Source organism: Salmo trutta, chromosome 31, assembly GCF_901001165.1.
Source record: "Salmo trutta chromosome 31, fSalTru1.1, whole genome shotgun sequence".
Taxonomy (NCBI): domain Eukaryota; kingdom Metazoa; phylum Chordata; class Actinopteri; order Salmoniformes; family Salmonidae; genus Salmo; species Salmo trutta.
Window position 1 is genome coordinate 1,529,026 of NC_042987.1, and position 16,832 is coordinate 1,545,857.

General features: G+C 43.6%; 1 protein-coding gene across 2 annotated transcripts in view; it reads right to left on the minus strand.

The window, feature by feature from the left end:
• Nucleotides 1-16,832, minus strand: part of LOC115169309 (cell adhesion molecule 3) — a 57,677-nt gene that overhangs the window by 13,331 nt on the left and 27,514 nt on the right. For both annotated transcript variants that reach the window (XM_029724799.1, XM_029724798.1), the window contains exons 3-7: nt 10,867-11,016; nt 8,183-8,335; nt 6,995-7,132; nt 2,364-2,534; nt 355-445 (exon numbers count right to left, since the gene is read on the minus strand). In XM_029724799.1, coding sequence (XP_029580659.1) covers nt 355-445; nt 2,364-2,534; nt 6,995-7,132; nt 8,183-8,335; nt 10,867-11,016 — 703 coding nt within the window. The remainder of the gene's footprint in view (nt 1-354; nt 446-2,363; nt 2,535-6,994; nt 7,133-8,182; nt 8,336-10,866; nt 11,017-16,832) is intronic.

Sequence of the window (16,832 nt, forward strand, 5' to 3'; positions counted from 1 at the left end):
TGGTGAGAGAGAGATCAGTGATGGGGAGATAGAGGGAGATGGCACCCTATTCTCTACATAGTGTACTACTTCTGACCAGAGCCTTATGGGGAATAGGGTGCCATTTGGGTGGCTATTTGGGATGCAGCCAGAGTGGGACGGGGGGGAGACAGAGAATGAGAGAAAGGGGGAGAAGGAGGACGAGAGGAGAGGAGCCGATCAATAGACTGACTGGTCTAAGGCAGGTTCATCTATAATGCAGTACGGATGCTACAGTGTATGTTTGTGTATGTGTTGTTCATGAGAGTGTGTGTAGGGATATTTGCTTGCTTGTGTGTGTGTGTGTGTTAATGCGTATGTGTGTGTGTGTCTTACTCAGGGTTTCCGTTGGCAATGCACTGCAGGTGGAACTTTCCTCCCTCTCTGGGCAGATCACTCTCAGGCTGGATAGTTACATCTGGGGTGACTGGAAAAACAATAATACATCGCCATCATATATACTGGAGAAGATAGATACACACACACAAACGGACAAACACACACATACGTACATTGCACGTAAGTCATGTCATGTACATTGTACACGTCTGTTGAGTTATGTTTGTAATGTTCCAGTGACAATGCACGCACGCACGCTCGCACTCACACACACACACACACACACACACACACACACACACAAACAAAATTATGAGCAATCTAACATAATTGGCTAACCCAACTTCTACATCTGCATTGCTTACTATTTTGGGTTTTAGGCTGGGTGTCTGTAAAGCCCATTGTAACAAACTGCTGATGTTAAAAGGGCTTTATAAAATACATTGGATTGATTGACCTCGCTGTAAAATCAACAGTATGGTAAGCATATGTGTCCCCTGCAGGTCGCAGTATAGGTATGACCAGCAGTAGCAAAGGCATATGGGTAGGGGACGCATGAGTCGACCTTCGCCTCTTCCCAAGCCCGTTGGGAAGTTGCAGTGATGAGACAAGATCGTAATTGGATATCACGAAATTGGGGAGAAAAGGGGGATTAAAATACCAACAACAAAAAATGTCAAAACAGAAGCATATGCAGAAAATGACGTCATACCTATGGTAAAATATGGTGGTGGATCTTTGATGTTATGGGGCCACTGGTCCAAGGGACCTTGCTAATCCAATGAGTCCTACCGTAACGCCGGCGCATTTTGGTTTCTAAACTCTTTTAAACATTGTGTGTTTGAGCTACATACATTATTCTGTGTGATTAACGGGGAGTTAGAGCAGTGGTTGTGAGACAAGGGTGGATCCCAAAGGAGCCCGGGGCCAGGTTTTTTAACAAAAATGTCTGTAGAGTCGAAATGGTTTGAGCAATAAACTATTAAAAGCTATCTATGAAAAGCTGAGGCTCTTACAAGCTACACAAGAGTTGTTAGAAAGAAAGCAGTTCTTCTGCATAGAAGATTATAGGAGATCCCAGGACATAGTGTCTATATAAGCTCACAAAGTTTTGTCACAAACTCCAAACTCCACACAGTCATCACTGACGAATTGGATATTCATTACCCAGTGAGCAAACAATTCCTGTACATACAGCATTCATATAAATTCATTGTTATCAGGTTTTTGCTTCGGCTGGCCTTATTTTTTTATTGACATTTGTCAGTAAAACTCATGAATGTAACTGTTTGTGTTCTAGTTGTAGACCTGGTTGTACTGAAAAGAAAATGGTAAAACACTTGGTTGTGAGGCTAAATATAATGGCTGGACATGCATATAAATGAAAGTCAGGGAAATGAAAAGCCGGTTTTTGCTGGGGTCTAAGGACTAGGGTTAAGGTCAACGGCATCATGAACTTTACCAGGACATTTTATCCAAAAAACGTGGTTCTCTCTGCCAGTAGGCTGACACTTGGCCGCAAGTGGATCTTCCAGCAAGATGACAACCCCAAGCACTAATCAAACTCCACAAAGAAATTGTTAATTGACCAGAAAATCTATATTTTGCAATGGACATCTCAGTCACCGGACTTGAACCCCATTGAAAACCTGTGGTTTGAATTGAAGAGGGCAGACCATAAGAGCAGATGAAGGATATCAAGGATCTGGAAAGATTCTGTAAGCAGGAATGGTCTAAAATCCCTCCCAGTGTGTTCTCCAATCTCATAAAACAGTTGAGAAAAAGTCTCAGTGTCATTATCCTCACAAGGGAAGGATGCAAGCGTGTTAAAAACAGGGGTGCCAAATTTTTTTACCCCAATCTTTAAGAGATTTGTTTCCCAATTTCTTTTAGCAAACTTTGTAGATCTGTATTTTGCTCATCTTTATCAAGGATGCCAATAATTATGGACCGGCAAGTACATGTGGTTGCAGTGGCAGGTCTTGGCGAGTAGAGGCAGCACTTACACAGGACTCTAATGCGTTGCTCGCTCCCTTTGTCCCCAGGGGCCAGAGAAGGGTGGTCTACAGCACAGGCAATCAGAGCATTATCATCGCTTCGGCCCACAGTCAGAGTCAGCTCACTGATCACTGTGTAGGTCGGCTCACCAGGGTTAGACTCCACCACATCAGGGCGACCTGGATGCACATACGAAGACACACACAGACAGAGAGATGCACACACACACACACACACACACACACACACACACACACACACACACACGTAGATGCACTCAAATGAGACACACAGATAGAGAGACACACACACGATGCAAACACAAACATATTGTCACTATGGGTACTCGTTTTAACTGTCATTGCCTATAATGATGATGTACTACTTACTACCACTGTATGAAAAGCTCTATGTCAAATGAGTTTACATTCAAGATAAAGTAATATTTATGTAATATGGAGGATATTTCTCTTTGTCTCATTCACCCACGCGCACACACACACCCACGCACACGCACGCGCACGCACACACACGCACGCACACACACACACACACACACACACACACAGGGAACATTTATAATCTGTGGATCCACCATAATGATACCATACATTTAGATTATGTCTGCGTCCCAAATGGCACCCTATTCCCTATATAGTGCACTACTTTTGAACTACATCCAATTCAATGCAGACAAATTGATCCCATCAGCCCTTACACTTACATACTGTAGTGTACAAGAACATTCATATTTAAAGCCTCTTCACAGCAGTTAGCCAGCCATTCTTCTCAATTAAACCCTCTTCAGCTACACTCTTTCTACATCTCCCAACCATTTCATCATCCGTCATCCTTTTCCTCCACTGACCCTTCCCTAATATCCTATTTTCTCTCTCTCCGTGTCCAAAATGCATCCCATATGGCACCCTATTCCCTATATAGTGCATTACTTTTGACCAGGGACCATCACCCTATTCCCTGGTCTATGGTCCTGGTCAAAAGTAGCGCACTATGAAGGAAATCGGATGCCATTTGGGATGCAACCATTTTCTTTTTATCTCTTTCCTTCATATTTCTATCTCCTAGTATAGCCCTGTCCCTCTCTCTCTCCCTCTCTTCCTCTCTCCATCCCATTTGAGCCTCTCTAACCTCTGTAAACCCGTCAAAGCAGCAGAAGTGAGTGTGCTCATCTATCCTAACCTAGCTACTTACAGCACAGCGCTCTATGGTTCCATCTCAAATGCCACCCTATAAGGTAGGGTCAAAAGTAGTGCACTACATAGGGAAAAGGGTGCTAATTGGAACACTGACTCTGTATGAGAGGGTGTCATAGTAACACGTTGACCCGTGATGCTTATCTCCTCGGCCTCTCCTCGCTCCCTTTCTTCAGCTATAATACTGACTGAAGAGCCCAGTGTGTGTGTGTGTGTGTGTGTGTGTGTGTGTGTGTGTGTGTACAGTGCCTTGGCGTTTTTCCTATTTTGTTGCATTACAACCTGTCATTTAAATAGATTTTTATTTGGATTTCATGTAATGGACATACACAAAATAGTCCAAATTGGTGAAGTGAAATGAAAAAAATTACCTGTTTTAAAAAAAATGTAAGAAAAAGAAAAGTGGTGAGTGCATTGGTATTCACCCCCTTTGCTATGAAGCCCCTAAATAAGATCTGGTGCAACCAATTACCTTCAGAAGTCACATAATTAGTTAAATAAAGTGCACCTGTGTGCAATCTAAGTGTCACATGATCTGTCACATGATCTCAGTATATATACACCTCTTCTGAAAGGCCCCAGAGTCTGCTAAACCACTAAGCAAGGGGCACTACCAAGCAAGTGGCACCATGAAGACCAAGGAGCTCTCCAAACAGGTCAGGGACAAAATTGTGGAGAAGTACAGATCAGGGTTGGGTTATAAAAAAATATCAGAAACTTTGAACATCCCACAGAGCACCATTAAATCCATTATTAAAAAATGGAAAGAATATGGCACCACAACAAACCTGCCAAGAGAGGGCCGCCAACCAAAACTCACAGACCAGGCAAGGAGGGCATTAATCAGAGAGGCAACAAAGAGACCAAAGATAACCCTGAAGGAGCTGCAAAGCTCCACAGCGGAGATTGGAGTATCTGTCCATAGGACCACTTTAAGCCGTACATCCACAGAGCTGGGCTTTACGGAAGAGTGGCCAGAAAAAAATAAGCTAACATGTTTTGTGTTCGCCAAAAGGCACGTGGGAGACTCCCCAAACATATAGAAGAAGGTACTATGGTCAGATGAGACTAAAATTTAGCTTTTTGGACATCAAGGAAAAAGCTATGTCTGGTGCAAACCCAACACCTCCCATCACCCCAAGAACACCATCCCTACAGTGAAGCATGGTGGTGGCAGCATCATGCTGTGGGGATGCTTTTCATCAGCAGGGACTGGGAAACTGGTCAGAATTGAAGGAATGATGGATGGCGCTAAATACAGGGAAATTGTTGAGGGAAACCTGTTTCAGTCTTCCAGAGGTTTGAGACTGGGACGGAGGTTCACCTTCCAGCAGGACAATGACCCTAAGCATACTGCTAAAGCAACACTCAAGTGGTTTAAGGGGAAACATTTAAATGTTTTGGAATAGCCTAGTCAAAGCCCAGACCTCAATCAAATTGAGAATCTGTGGTATGACTTCAAAATTATTGTACACAAGCAGAACCCATTCAACTTGAAGGAGCTGGAGCAGTTTTGCCTTGAAGAATGGGCAAAAATCTCAGTGGCTAGATAAGCCATGCTTGTAGAGACATACCCCAAGAGACTTGCAGCTGTAATTGCTGCAAAAGGTGGCTCTACAAAGTATTGACTTTGGGGGGTGAATAGTTATAAATGCTCAAGTTTTCTGTTTTTTTTTGTCTTATTTCTTGTTTGTTTTGCATCTTCAAAGTGGTAGGCATGTTGTGTAAAATGAATGATACAAACGCCCCAAAAAGCCATTTTAATTCCAGGTTGTAAGGCAACAAAATAGGAAAAATGTCAAGGGGGGTTGAATACTTTCGCAAGCCACTGTATGTGTGGGTGTGTGTGTGTGTGTGTGAGAGAGAGAAAGTGTGTGTCTGTGAGAGTGTGTGTTTTTGGTTTTACTATCTTTGTGGGGACCAGAAGCCAGAAGTCTCCACAAAACAAGGACCATTCTGAGAAGTGGGGACTTTTCCCCAGTCCCCACTGTCACGACTTCCGCCGAAGTCTGGTCCTCTCCTTGTTCGGGCGGCGCTCGGCGTCGCCGGTCTTCCAGCCATCATCGATTCCACTTTTCATTTTCCATATGTTTTGTCTTGTTTTTCCTCACATCTGGTTTCAATTCCCTCAATCACTTGTTGTGTATTTAACCCTCTGTTCCCCCCATGTCTTTGTGTGGGAGTGTTTATTGTAAGTGCTTGTGCACGTGTTGATTGGTGCGCAACGGGTTTTTGTACCCATATCTTGTTCTTTTTATGCCGTTGGTTTTGCGATTAAACTGCTCCAGCTATTACCAAATTCTGCTCTCCTACATCTGACTTCCCTGCCACCGGTTACGCACCCCTTACACCCACAAGGAAAAGGGCTATTTTAGCAGATGGGGTTAGGTTTAGGGTTAGGGTTACAATTAGGGTTAGGTTTAGGGTTAGGAGTTAGGGTTGGGAGTTAAGGTTAGGGTTAGGTTTAGGGTTGGGGATTAAGGTTAGAGTTAGGTTAAGGGTTAGGGTTAAGGTAAATAGGATTTTCAATGGGAATTAATTGTTTGGTCCCCACAAGGATAGTAACACATACTATATGTCACACAGGGTTGAGCTCATATAGTCTCCAACATGACTGGGTTGCTCCCCACTCACTATCTGCGGCTTTCCCTCAGTCTTCTCATGGTTTATCAGGAACCAAGGTCGCTCAATCTACCCTAATAGAACATTCTGGATGCATCCCAAATGGCACCCTTTTAGTATAGGTTATAGGGCCACTTTTGGCATAGGGTATAGGGTTCCATTTGGGACGCAGACCCTCTCTTTCTCGTTTACAGCTTCCTCTGTGTTCTGCCTCATCCCCCCGTGTCGCCGCTTTCAGCGCCTAGCTTTACCGTTTATCCCCTCTATCCTTTCAATCTTATTTACTTTTTATCTTTCTATCTCTCTCTCCCTCCCTCCCTCTCTCTGAATCCCATCTACAGACCCTCTCTTTCCCATCTTCCCTCTCCTCTCCCTTCCAACCATCCCCCCTCTCCTTCCTGTCCTCACCTCCTCTCTCTCGCTCTCTCGCTCTCTGTTTAGTGTTTTGCTATGTTCTGCCTCATCACCTCCCCTCTAGTTTCTCTAGCTTGCAAATGTTCTATTATCCTCTCTCTCTTCTTCTTTCTTTAACCACCATTTATTTTCTTCTCTCACCCATACATACACATTCTCTCCATCTCCCTTCCCTTCTCTCACCCATACATACACATTCTCTCCATCTCCCTTCCCTTCTCTCACACATACATACACACCTTTCTCTTTTTTCTGTCTCTCATGATCTATCACACTCCCTTTTTTCTCTCTCTATCTCCCTCTCCTTCTATCTCCCTCTCCCTTCTCTCTCTCTCTCCCTCCCATCCTGTCTCCCCTCCCTTCCCCTCCTCTCTCCCTCCCACCTTTACCTGTGAGTTCCTCTTGGTCCCTGTACCAGTGTAGTTTGGCGGGGGGCTTGCTCCCAGAGCTGGTGCAGGTGAGGGTGACTTTGCCCCCTTCCTGCACAGCATCCTCATAGCCAGAGATCTGAGGCTTACCAGGGACACCTGACAGAGAGAGAGAGCAAGAGAGACAGACAGAAACATAGAGAGAGAGAAGAGAGAAGAGAGAGAGAGAGAGAGAGAGAGAGGAGAGAGAGAAAGAGAGGGAGAGAAAGAGGGAGAGAGAGAGAGAGCACATTTAACACACAGACACACTTATAGACGTGTTGTGCATCCCGAAAGGACACCTATTCCCTATATACTGTAGTGTACTATGGTCTCTGGTCAAAAGTAGTGCACTATATAGGGAATAGGGTGCCATTTGGACACTGCCACAGACTTATAGCAGACATGTATACAGAACAGAGAGAATGTAATACAGCTGCACGCTATTGACACTCAGTGATATAAAGTACTTAAGTAAAAACACTTTAAACTACTACTTAAGTCGTTTTGGGGGGTATCTGTACTTTACTATTTATATTTTTGACAACTTTTACTTTTACTTCACTACATTCCTAAAGAAAATAATATACTTTTACTCCATACATTTTTCCTGATACCCAAAAGTCCTCATGACATTTTGAATGCTTAGCAGGACAGGAAAATGGTCCAATTCACGCACTTATCAAGAGAACAAGTGGTCATCCCTACTGCCTCTGATCCTCTGGACTCACTAAACACAAATGCTTTGTTTGTAAATCATGTCAGAGTGGGAGTGTACCCCTGGCTCTCCGTAAAAAAACTAGAAAATGGTGCCGTCTGGTTTGCTTAATAAATGGAATTTGAAATTATTTATACTTTTACTTTCAATACTTAAGTATATTTAAGCAATTACATTTACTTTTGATGCTTACGTATATTGAAAACCAAATCCTTTTAGACTTTTACTCAAGTAGTATTTTACTGGTTGACTTTCACTTTTACTTGAGTCATTTTCTATTAAGGTATCTTTACTTTTACTCAAGTATGACATTTGGGTACTTTTTCCACCACTGCCGACAATCAGTCTGAGAAATCTACATACAGTACTCGACTACTGTATCTAGCACACAGACTGCATGAATAAGTGAATGCATAATACAGAATGATGCATTAATACACACACACACACACCTAGCACAGTGACGGTGGCACGGGCAGTGCGGACGGGCATGGTGAAGATGGAGCAGGTGTACTCCCCCTCGTCTGACAGCTGGATGTCTCCGATGGTGATGGACAGCTCTGTGCCTGTCGACCGGTGGAGCTGGATACGGTTATCTCTCAGAGCTGAGTGAGACAGAGGGATGGGAGGGAGAGGAAAAGTGGAGGAGGGGAGAGAGAGGTGGTGGCGAGGGGAGGAGGGGAGAGAGAAGGAGGGAGAGAGGGGGAGGGAGAGAGGGAGAGAATCAGGGGAAGGGGGGAGAAATAGAGATAGGGAAGAAAGAGATAGAAAATTAGGGAGAATGGGAAGGGGAAGAAGAATGGAGAAACACACGGAGACAGACAGACAGACAGACAGACAGACAGACAGACAGACAGACAGACAGACAGACAGACAGACAGGGAGGGAGGGAGGGAGGGAGGGAGGGAGGGAGGGAGCGAAATAGGAGGGGGCAAAAGAAGAAGAGACATAAACGCTTTGTCATCATCGCGGCAGCTGGCAGGGAGGGGCACACACACACACACAGTGTTTAGTGTAGGTTATGGGAGGATGATGAAATGGTAGGAAACACACGTCCCATCTACGTGATATCTTTGACCTCTATATGTATTCGGATCTGACTGTCTGGGCTCTTGGGACACACACACAAACAAACTAAAATATAACCCCTATTCCCTACATAGTGCACTACTTTTGACCAGGGCCCATTGTAACATGAAGGCAACCGAACACACATTCACAGGCAGTCAGTCCTTGGGCCTGTTTATCTGTCTACAGACAGTCCTGATCTCTGTCTGTGGCTACTGGGGCCTAATGCAGGACTGTCTCCATATACAATATGTCTCTCTGTCTGTGGCTACTGGGGTCTAGTGCAGGACTGTCTCCATATACAATATGTCTCTCTGTCTGTGGCTACTGGGGTCTAGTGCAGGACTGTCTCCATATACAATATGTCTCTCTGTCTGTGGCTACTGGGGTCTAGTGCAGGACTGTCTCCATATACAATATGTATCTTTGTCTGTGGCTACTGGGGTCTAGTGCAGGACTGTCTCCATATACAATATGTCTCTCTGTCTGTGGCTACTGGGGTCTAGTGCAGGACTGTCTCCATATACAATATGTCTCTCTGTCTGTGGCTACTGGGGTCTAGTGCAGGACTGTCTCCATATACAATATGTCTCTCTGTCTGTGGCTACTGGGGTCTAGTGCAGGACTGTCTCCATATACAATATGTCTCTCTGTCTGTGGCTACTGGGGTCTAGTGCAGGACTGTCTCCATATACAATATGTCTCTCTGTCTGTGGCTACTGGGGTCTAGTGCAGGACTGTCTCCATATACAATATGTCTCTCTGTCTGTCTTTGTGTATTTGTGTTTGTACGTGTGTCTCTGTCCTTTTCCGTCTGGACGACTCCCGCTTTCTCTTTCTGTCTGTGTGTGTCTGTCTGGCTCAGTCTGTCTGTCTGTCGCTCTCTATCTGTCTGCCTCCCTCTCTTTCTGTCTGCCCGACTCTTTTTCTGTCTGTCTGTCTTTTCGCTGTCTGTCTCTCCGTCTGTGTGTCTCTGCATAGCATGCCCAACTCTGCCTGTGTCTGTGTCTCTGCCAGGGCTTTGTCTTCATGGTTTACCAGTAGCCAAGGTCAGTCCATTTGTCTTGATGTAGCTCCTGTGTGTGTCCCCCCCCCATCATTTACCAGTCTTCATGTATCCTCCATTTACCCCTCCTTTCCAATATATTGTTAACTGGAGGAAGCTTTATGGGATGAATATGATTTGAGAGTAGCAGCATATTGTTATTTCAGAAACAATGCTATTTCTACTTACAGAGTAATGTTATTGATCTAGATCTGAAAATAACATAGGCTAAAGGTACATGCATGCACGCTCCCCTGGCAACAAACAATGCGGCAGGTAGCCTGGTGGTTAGAGCGTTGGGCCAGTAAGGTGGCTGGATCAAATCCCCGAGCTGACAAGGTAAAAATCAGTCGTTCTGCCCCCTGAGCAAGGCAGTTAACCCACTGTTCCCTGGGCGCCAAGGACGTTGATGTCAATTAAGGCAGCCCACTGCACCTCTCTGATTCAGAGGGGTTGGGTTAAATGCGGAAGACACATTTCAGTTGAAGGCATTCAGTTGTACAACTGACTAGGTATCCCCCTTTCTCCAAAGACATCAACATGTCAATACGCCATTAGGTTCACAGATAGTAGGGCAATAGATTACTACCAGATCTATCTTCAAGTAGTAATTGAAATCCTTCAAATAATTTGAGCGCTTGGAGTGCCAGATAGGCAGGGTTTGCAGTTTGGGGATTATTATGGTCCATTAAGCCATGCAAGCCGAGTGTGTGTGTGTGTGTGTGTGTGTGTGTGTGTGTGTGTGTGTGTGTGTGTGTGTGTGTGTGTGTGTGTGTGTGTGTGTGTGTGTGTCTGATGGGGCTAGACTGTGGTGTAAGAGTGCTGGGTCAGGATCTGGTTCTGAGGCCCTGGTTGAGAAAAGAGACCCTCAGAGGGTCCTAGTCAGATACACCAGTTATTTTTGGGCTCTTGATCTCTGTCTCCCTCTCTCTCTTTCTCTCACGTCTTCTCTTTCACACACATACACAAACATCTCTCTCTCTCAAACACACAACCCTCCCTCCCTCCCTTCCTCTCTCTCACCTCTCTTCTCTCCAAAGTACAGAGTCTGCTGGGCCGTGTTGGACCACTGCAGGGAGGAGTTGTCGCTCTCTGCCACCCGGCAGGTCAGGGTCACCGTGCCGCCCACCGACACCGTCTCGTCCTGGGTCACCGGCTGCATGGGGTCATCGTCTAGGCAACACAGAGAAGAGAGGGAAAAGGGAGGTCAGATGGAGATGATCATTTCAGGTACTGTCTGTAAGAGGTCTGGACAGGTGTGTGTGTCCCAAATGGCACCCTATTCCCTTTATAGTGCACTAAAAGTAGTGCAGTAAATAGGGAACAGCATTCCATTTTGGATACAGACAGAGCCTGGACAGTTAGAGAGGGAGAACAGCCATGGGAGTATCTATGTAAGACTGATGAGTCTTTAACCAGCCAGAACATTAACTGGCTGGTTCCCTATATTTCTTTTAATAGGCAAGTCAGTTTGGAACAACTTCTTATTTACAATGACAGCCTAGCAACAGTGGGTTAACTTCCTTGTTCAGGGGCAGAACGACAGATTTTTACCTTGTTATTGGCCCAACACTCTAACCACTAGGCTACCTGCCGCCTCATATAGTACACTACTTTTGACCAGGGCCCTATATAGGGAATAGGGTGCCATTTGGTTTGGGACCCAGCCAATGAAGGAGAGGCATATTGAGAAGCACAATACGCTGTGTGTGTGAGTGTGTGTGGGGGGGGGGTTAGAGAGAGAGAGAGAGAGAGAGAGAGAGAGAGAGAGAGAGAGAGAGAAATGAAAAGGTCAAAGTGTCAATGGAGAGATGCTACACAGTGTTAATGTTACTGTGTGGCCCCACGGTGTTTAAGCGGTGTCATTTTTAGGCATGCATATGTATTTCAGGGTTGAACAAACTCAAATGAGACAAATATTATGGAAATGAGGGTCAGGATGTGAGAATGAATGTGACCAGCAATAATTATGGGGTTCGGCACTGAATTGTGATAGTAAAAACCTTAACTGAACTTGAACTTGAAAAATGACACCCTATACCCTATATAGTGCACTTACTTTGGACCAGGGACCCCCTTGGTCAAGTGCTATGTAGGGAATATTGTGCCATTTTAGGACGCATCCCGTACACGACAGTAACCTTTGCTGATATACTGTATGTGATTACATAAATACATTGAAATGGAACTGGAAAACATAGCTTCTTATAATAAGTTATTCTAATACCGTTGATGTGTTGTGCATCTGTCTAACCAAATGTTCACTCTCTTTAAGGGGTATTTTATGTCCAGGAACATCAACAAACAGGAGACATTCATTACAGAAAAGGCTTAACTAGACCAAAAATGTACAGTACCAGTCAAAAGTTTGGACACACCTACTCATTCAAGGGTATTTCTTTATTTTGACTATTTTCTACATTGTAGAATAATATTGAAGACATCAAAACTATGAAATAACACATCTGGAATCATGTAGTAACCAAAAAAGTGTTAAACAAATGAAAATATATTTTAGATTGTTCAAAGTAGCCACCCTTTGCATTGATGACAGCTTTGCACACTCTTGGCATTCTCTCAACCCGCTTCACCTGGAATGCTTTTCCAACAGTTTTGAACAAGTTCCCACGTATGCTGAGCACTTGTTTGATGCTTTTCCTTCACTCTGCAGTCCAACTCATCCCAAATTAACTAATTAACTTTAACAAGGCACACCTGTTAATTTAAATGCATTCCAGGTGACTACCTCATGAAGCTGGTTGAGAGAGTACCAAGAGTGTGCATAGCTGTCATCAATTCAAATGGTGGCTACATTGAAGAATCTCAAATATAAAATATATTTTGATTTGTTTAACACTTTTTTGGTTACTACATGATTCCATGTGTGTTATTTCATAGTTTTGATGTCTTTACTATTATTCTACAATGTAGAAAATAGTAAAAATAAAGAAAAACCCTTGAATGAGTAGGTGTGTCCAGACTTTTGACTGGTACTGTATGTTCTGCATCCCAAATGGCAGTAGTGTGGTAGTGTAGGGAATAGGGTGCCATTTGGAACACATCCATATATAGTACCAGACATGCCTCAAAGCAAGCTGCTCACCTCTGTAAATATGGCATTTATAAATAGTCTAATTGGAACAAAAATTGTCAGTGGTAGACAGTTTTAAATTCACAGTGTAGCGCTATCACATCCTTGCACCAGCGGTGATATACATTTTCTTCTTCACATCTGTGTGTTCTAAGTGTTCCGTAGCGGAACTCCGACCGGGACATGAAAGAGGAAATGCATGCAGGATGTGGCAGGAAGAACATTGGCACGACAACCTAACTAAAACTAACTGCCAAAAACCAAAAATGATACTACACCGAAACAGCATTACACACTTTTAAGAATTCCTTTAGTATTGCTGTCGAACAATTCCCAGTAGTCTATCCCATGCCTACATCAATCCAATACTTTTACATTTGTGGAGAGTAGTCTCTCTCTCTCACTCTCTCTCTCTCTCTCTGTACAAAGCTTTCCTTAACTTTGGGTCAGTCACAGTGGTCAGGTATTCTACCACTGTGTACTCTCTGTTTAGGGCAAAATAGCATTCTAGTTTGCTCTGTTTTTATTTAATTCTTTCCAATGTGTCAAGTAATTATCTTTTTGTTTTCTCATGATTTGGTTGGGTTTAATTGTGCTGCCGTCCTGAGGCTCTGTGGGGTCTATTTCTGTTTGTGAATAGAGCCCCAGGACCAGCTTTCTTGGGGGACTCTTCTCCACGTTCATCTCTCTGTAGGTGATGGCTTTGGGGATCATTTCATTTTAGGTGGTAGTAGAATTTAACGTCTCTTTTCTGGATTTTGATAATTAGTGGGTATCGGCCTAATTCTGCTCTGCATGCATTATTTGGTGTTTTACGTTGTACACGGAGGATATTTTTTGCAGAATTCTGCATGCAGAGTCTCAATTTCGTGTTTGTCCCATTTTGTGAATTCTTGGTTAGTGAGCAGACTCCTGACCTCAGAACCATAAAGGGCAATGGGTTCTATAACTGATTCAAGTATTTTTAGCCAGATCCTAATTGGGATGTAAAATGTTATGTTCCTTTTGATGGCATAGAAGGCCCTTCTTGCCTTGTCTCTCAGATCGTTCACAGCTTTGTGGCAGTTACCTGTGGAGCTGATGTTTAGGCCAAGGTATGTATAGTTTTTTGTGTGCTCTTGGGCAACGGTGTCTAGATGGAATTTGTATTTGTGGTCCTGGTGACTGGACCTTTTTTGAAACACGGTTATTTTTTGTCTTACTGACATTTACTGTCAGGGCCCAGGTCTGGCAGAATCTGGCAGAAGATCTAGGTGCTGCTGTAGGCCCTCCTTTGTTGGGGACAGAAACACCAGATCATCAACAAACAGTAGACATTTGACTTCAGATTGTTGTAGGGTGAGGCCGGGTGCTGCAGACTGTTCTAGTGCCCTCACCAATTCGTTGATATATATGTTGAAGAGGGTGGGGCATCCCTGTCTCACCCCACGGCCCTGTGGGAAGAAATGTGTGTTTCTTTGCCAATTTTAACCGCACACTTGTTGTTTGTGTACATGGATTTTATAATGTTGTATGTTTTTCCCCCAACACCGCTTTCCATCCATTTGTATAGCAGGCCCTCAAGCCAAATTGAGTCAACATCTTTTTTTAAATAAGACTTTGTTTTGGTTTGTTTGTTTGTCAATTACAGTGTGCAGAGTGAATACGTAGTCTGTCGTACGGGAATTTTGTAAAAATCCAATTTGACATTTGCTCAGTACATTGCTTTCACTGAGGAAATGTACAAGTCTGCTGTTAATGATAATGCAGAGGATTTTCCCAAGGTTGCTGTTGACGCATATCCCACGGTAGTTATTGGGGTACAATTTGTCTCCACTTTTGTGGATTGGGGTTATCAATCCTTGGTTCCAAATATTGGTGAAGATGCCAGAGCTGAGGATGATGTTAAAGAGTTTATGTATAGCCATTTGGAAGTTGTGGTATGTATATTTTATCATTTAATTTAGGATACCATCAACACCACAGGTCTTTTTGGGTTGGAGTGTTTGTATTTTGTTCAATGTAATTGTTCAATGTAATTCAATGTAATTGGAGAATCCAGTGGGTTCTGGTCGTCTTTAATAGTTGATTATAAGATTTGTATTTCATCATGTATATGTTTTTGCTGTTTGTTCTTTGTTAAAGGGACAAAAAGATTGGAGAAGTGGTTTATCCATCTCCATTTTGGATAGATAACTTCATGTTGTTGTTTGTTTAGAGTTTTCCAATTTCCCCAGAAGTGGTTAGATTCTATGGATTCTTCAATTACATTGAGCTGATTTCTGATGTACTGTTCCTTCTTTTTCCGTAGTGTATTTCTGTATTGTTTTAGGTATTCACCATAGTGAAGGTGTCGTCGGCTCAGGTTCTCTGGGTCTCTATGTTTTTGGCTGGATAGGTTTCTCAATTTCTTTCTTAGGTTTTTGCATTCTTCATCATACCATTTGTCATTGTTGTCAATTTTCTTAGGTTTAGATTTGATATGGAGGCTGAGAGGTTAAATATACTATTTAGGTTTTCTACTGCCAAGTTTGCACCTTCACTATTACAGTGAAACATTTTTGTCCAGGAAATTGTCTAGAAGGGACTGAATTTGTTGTTGCCTAATTGTTTGTTGGTATATTTCCACTATATTTTCCTTCCATCTACAGCATTTCTTAATATTACTCAGTTCCTTTGGCTTTGATGCCTCATGATTGAGTACTGCCCTGTTCAAGCAGACTGATTTTGCTGTGATCTGATAGGGGTGTCAGTGGGCTGACTGTAAAGACTCTGGGAGACTCTGGGTTGAGGTCAGTGATAAAGTAGTCTACAGTACTACTGCCAAGAGATGAGCTATAGGTATACTTATCATAGGAGTCCCCTCGAAGCCTATCATTGACTATGTACATACCCAGCATGTGACACAGCTGCAGGAGTTGTGACCCATTTTTGTTGGTTATGTTGTCGTAGTTGTGTCTAGGGGGCCATATGGGGGAGGGAATGCTGTCACCTCCAGGTAGGTGTTTGTCCCCCTGTGTGGTGAGGGTGTCAGATTCCTGTCCAGTTCTGGCATTTAGGGCGTCACAGACTAGTGCATGTCCCTGGACCTGGAAATGACTGATTTCCCCTTCTAGGACAGAGAAGCTGTCTTCATGAAAGTATGGAGATTCTAGTTGGGGGATATACAGTGCATTCGGAAAGTATTCAGACCCCAACACTTTTTCCACATTTTGTTACCTTACAGCCTTATTCTAAGATGGATTAAATTGTTTTTTTCCCCTCATCAATCTACACACAATACCCCATAATTACAGAGCAAAAACTGTTCTTTAGAAAATGTAGCAAATTTATTACAATGTAAAAACTGAAATATCACATTTATATAAGTATTCACACCCTTTACTCAGTACTCAGTACAGCCTCGAGTCTTCTTGGGTATGACACTACAAACTTGGCACACCTGTATTTGGGGAGTTTCTCCCATTCTTCTCTGCAGATCCTCTCAAGCTCTGTCAGGTTGGATGGGAGCGTCGATGCACAGCTATTTTCAGGTCTCTCCAGAGATGTTCAATCGGGTTCAAGTCCGGGCTCTAGCTGGGCCACTGAAGGACATTCAGAGACTTGTCCCAAAGCCACTCCTGCGTTGTCTTGGCTGTGTGCTTAGGGTCGTTGTCCTGTTGGAAGGTGAACCTTCACCCCAGTCTGAGGTCCTGAGCGCTCTGGAGCAGGTTTTCATCGATCTCTCTGTACTTTGTTCTTCTGTTCATCTTTCCCTCCATCCTGACTAGTCTCCCAGTCCCTGCCGCTAAAAAACATCCCCACACCATGGTGCTGCCCCCAACATGCTTCACCGTAGGGATGGTTCCAGGTTTCCTCCCGACGTGATGCTTGGCATTCAGCCCAAAGAGTTAAATCTTGATTTCATCAGACCAGAGAA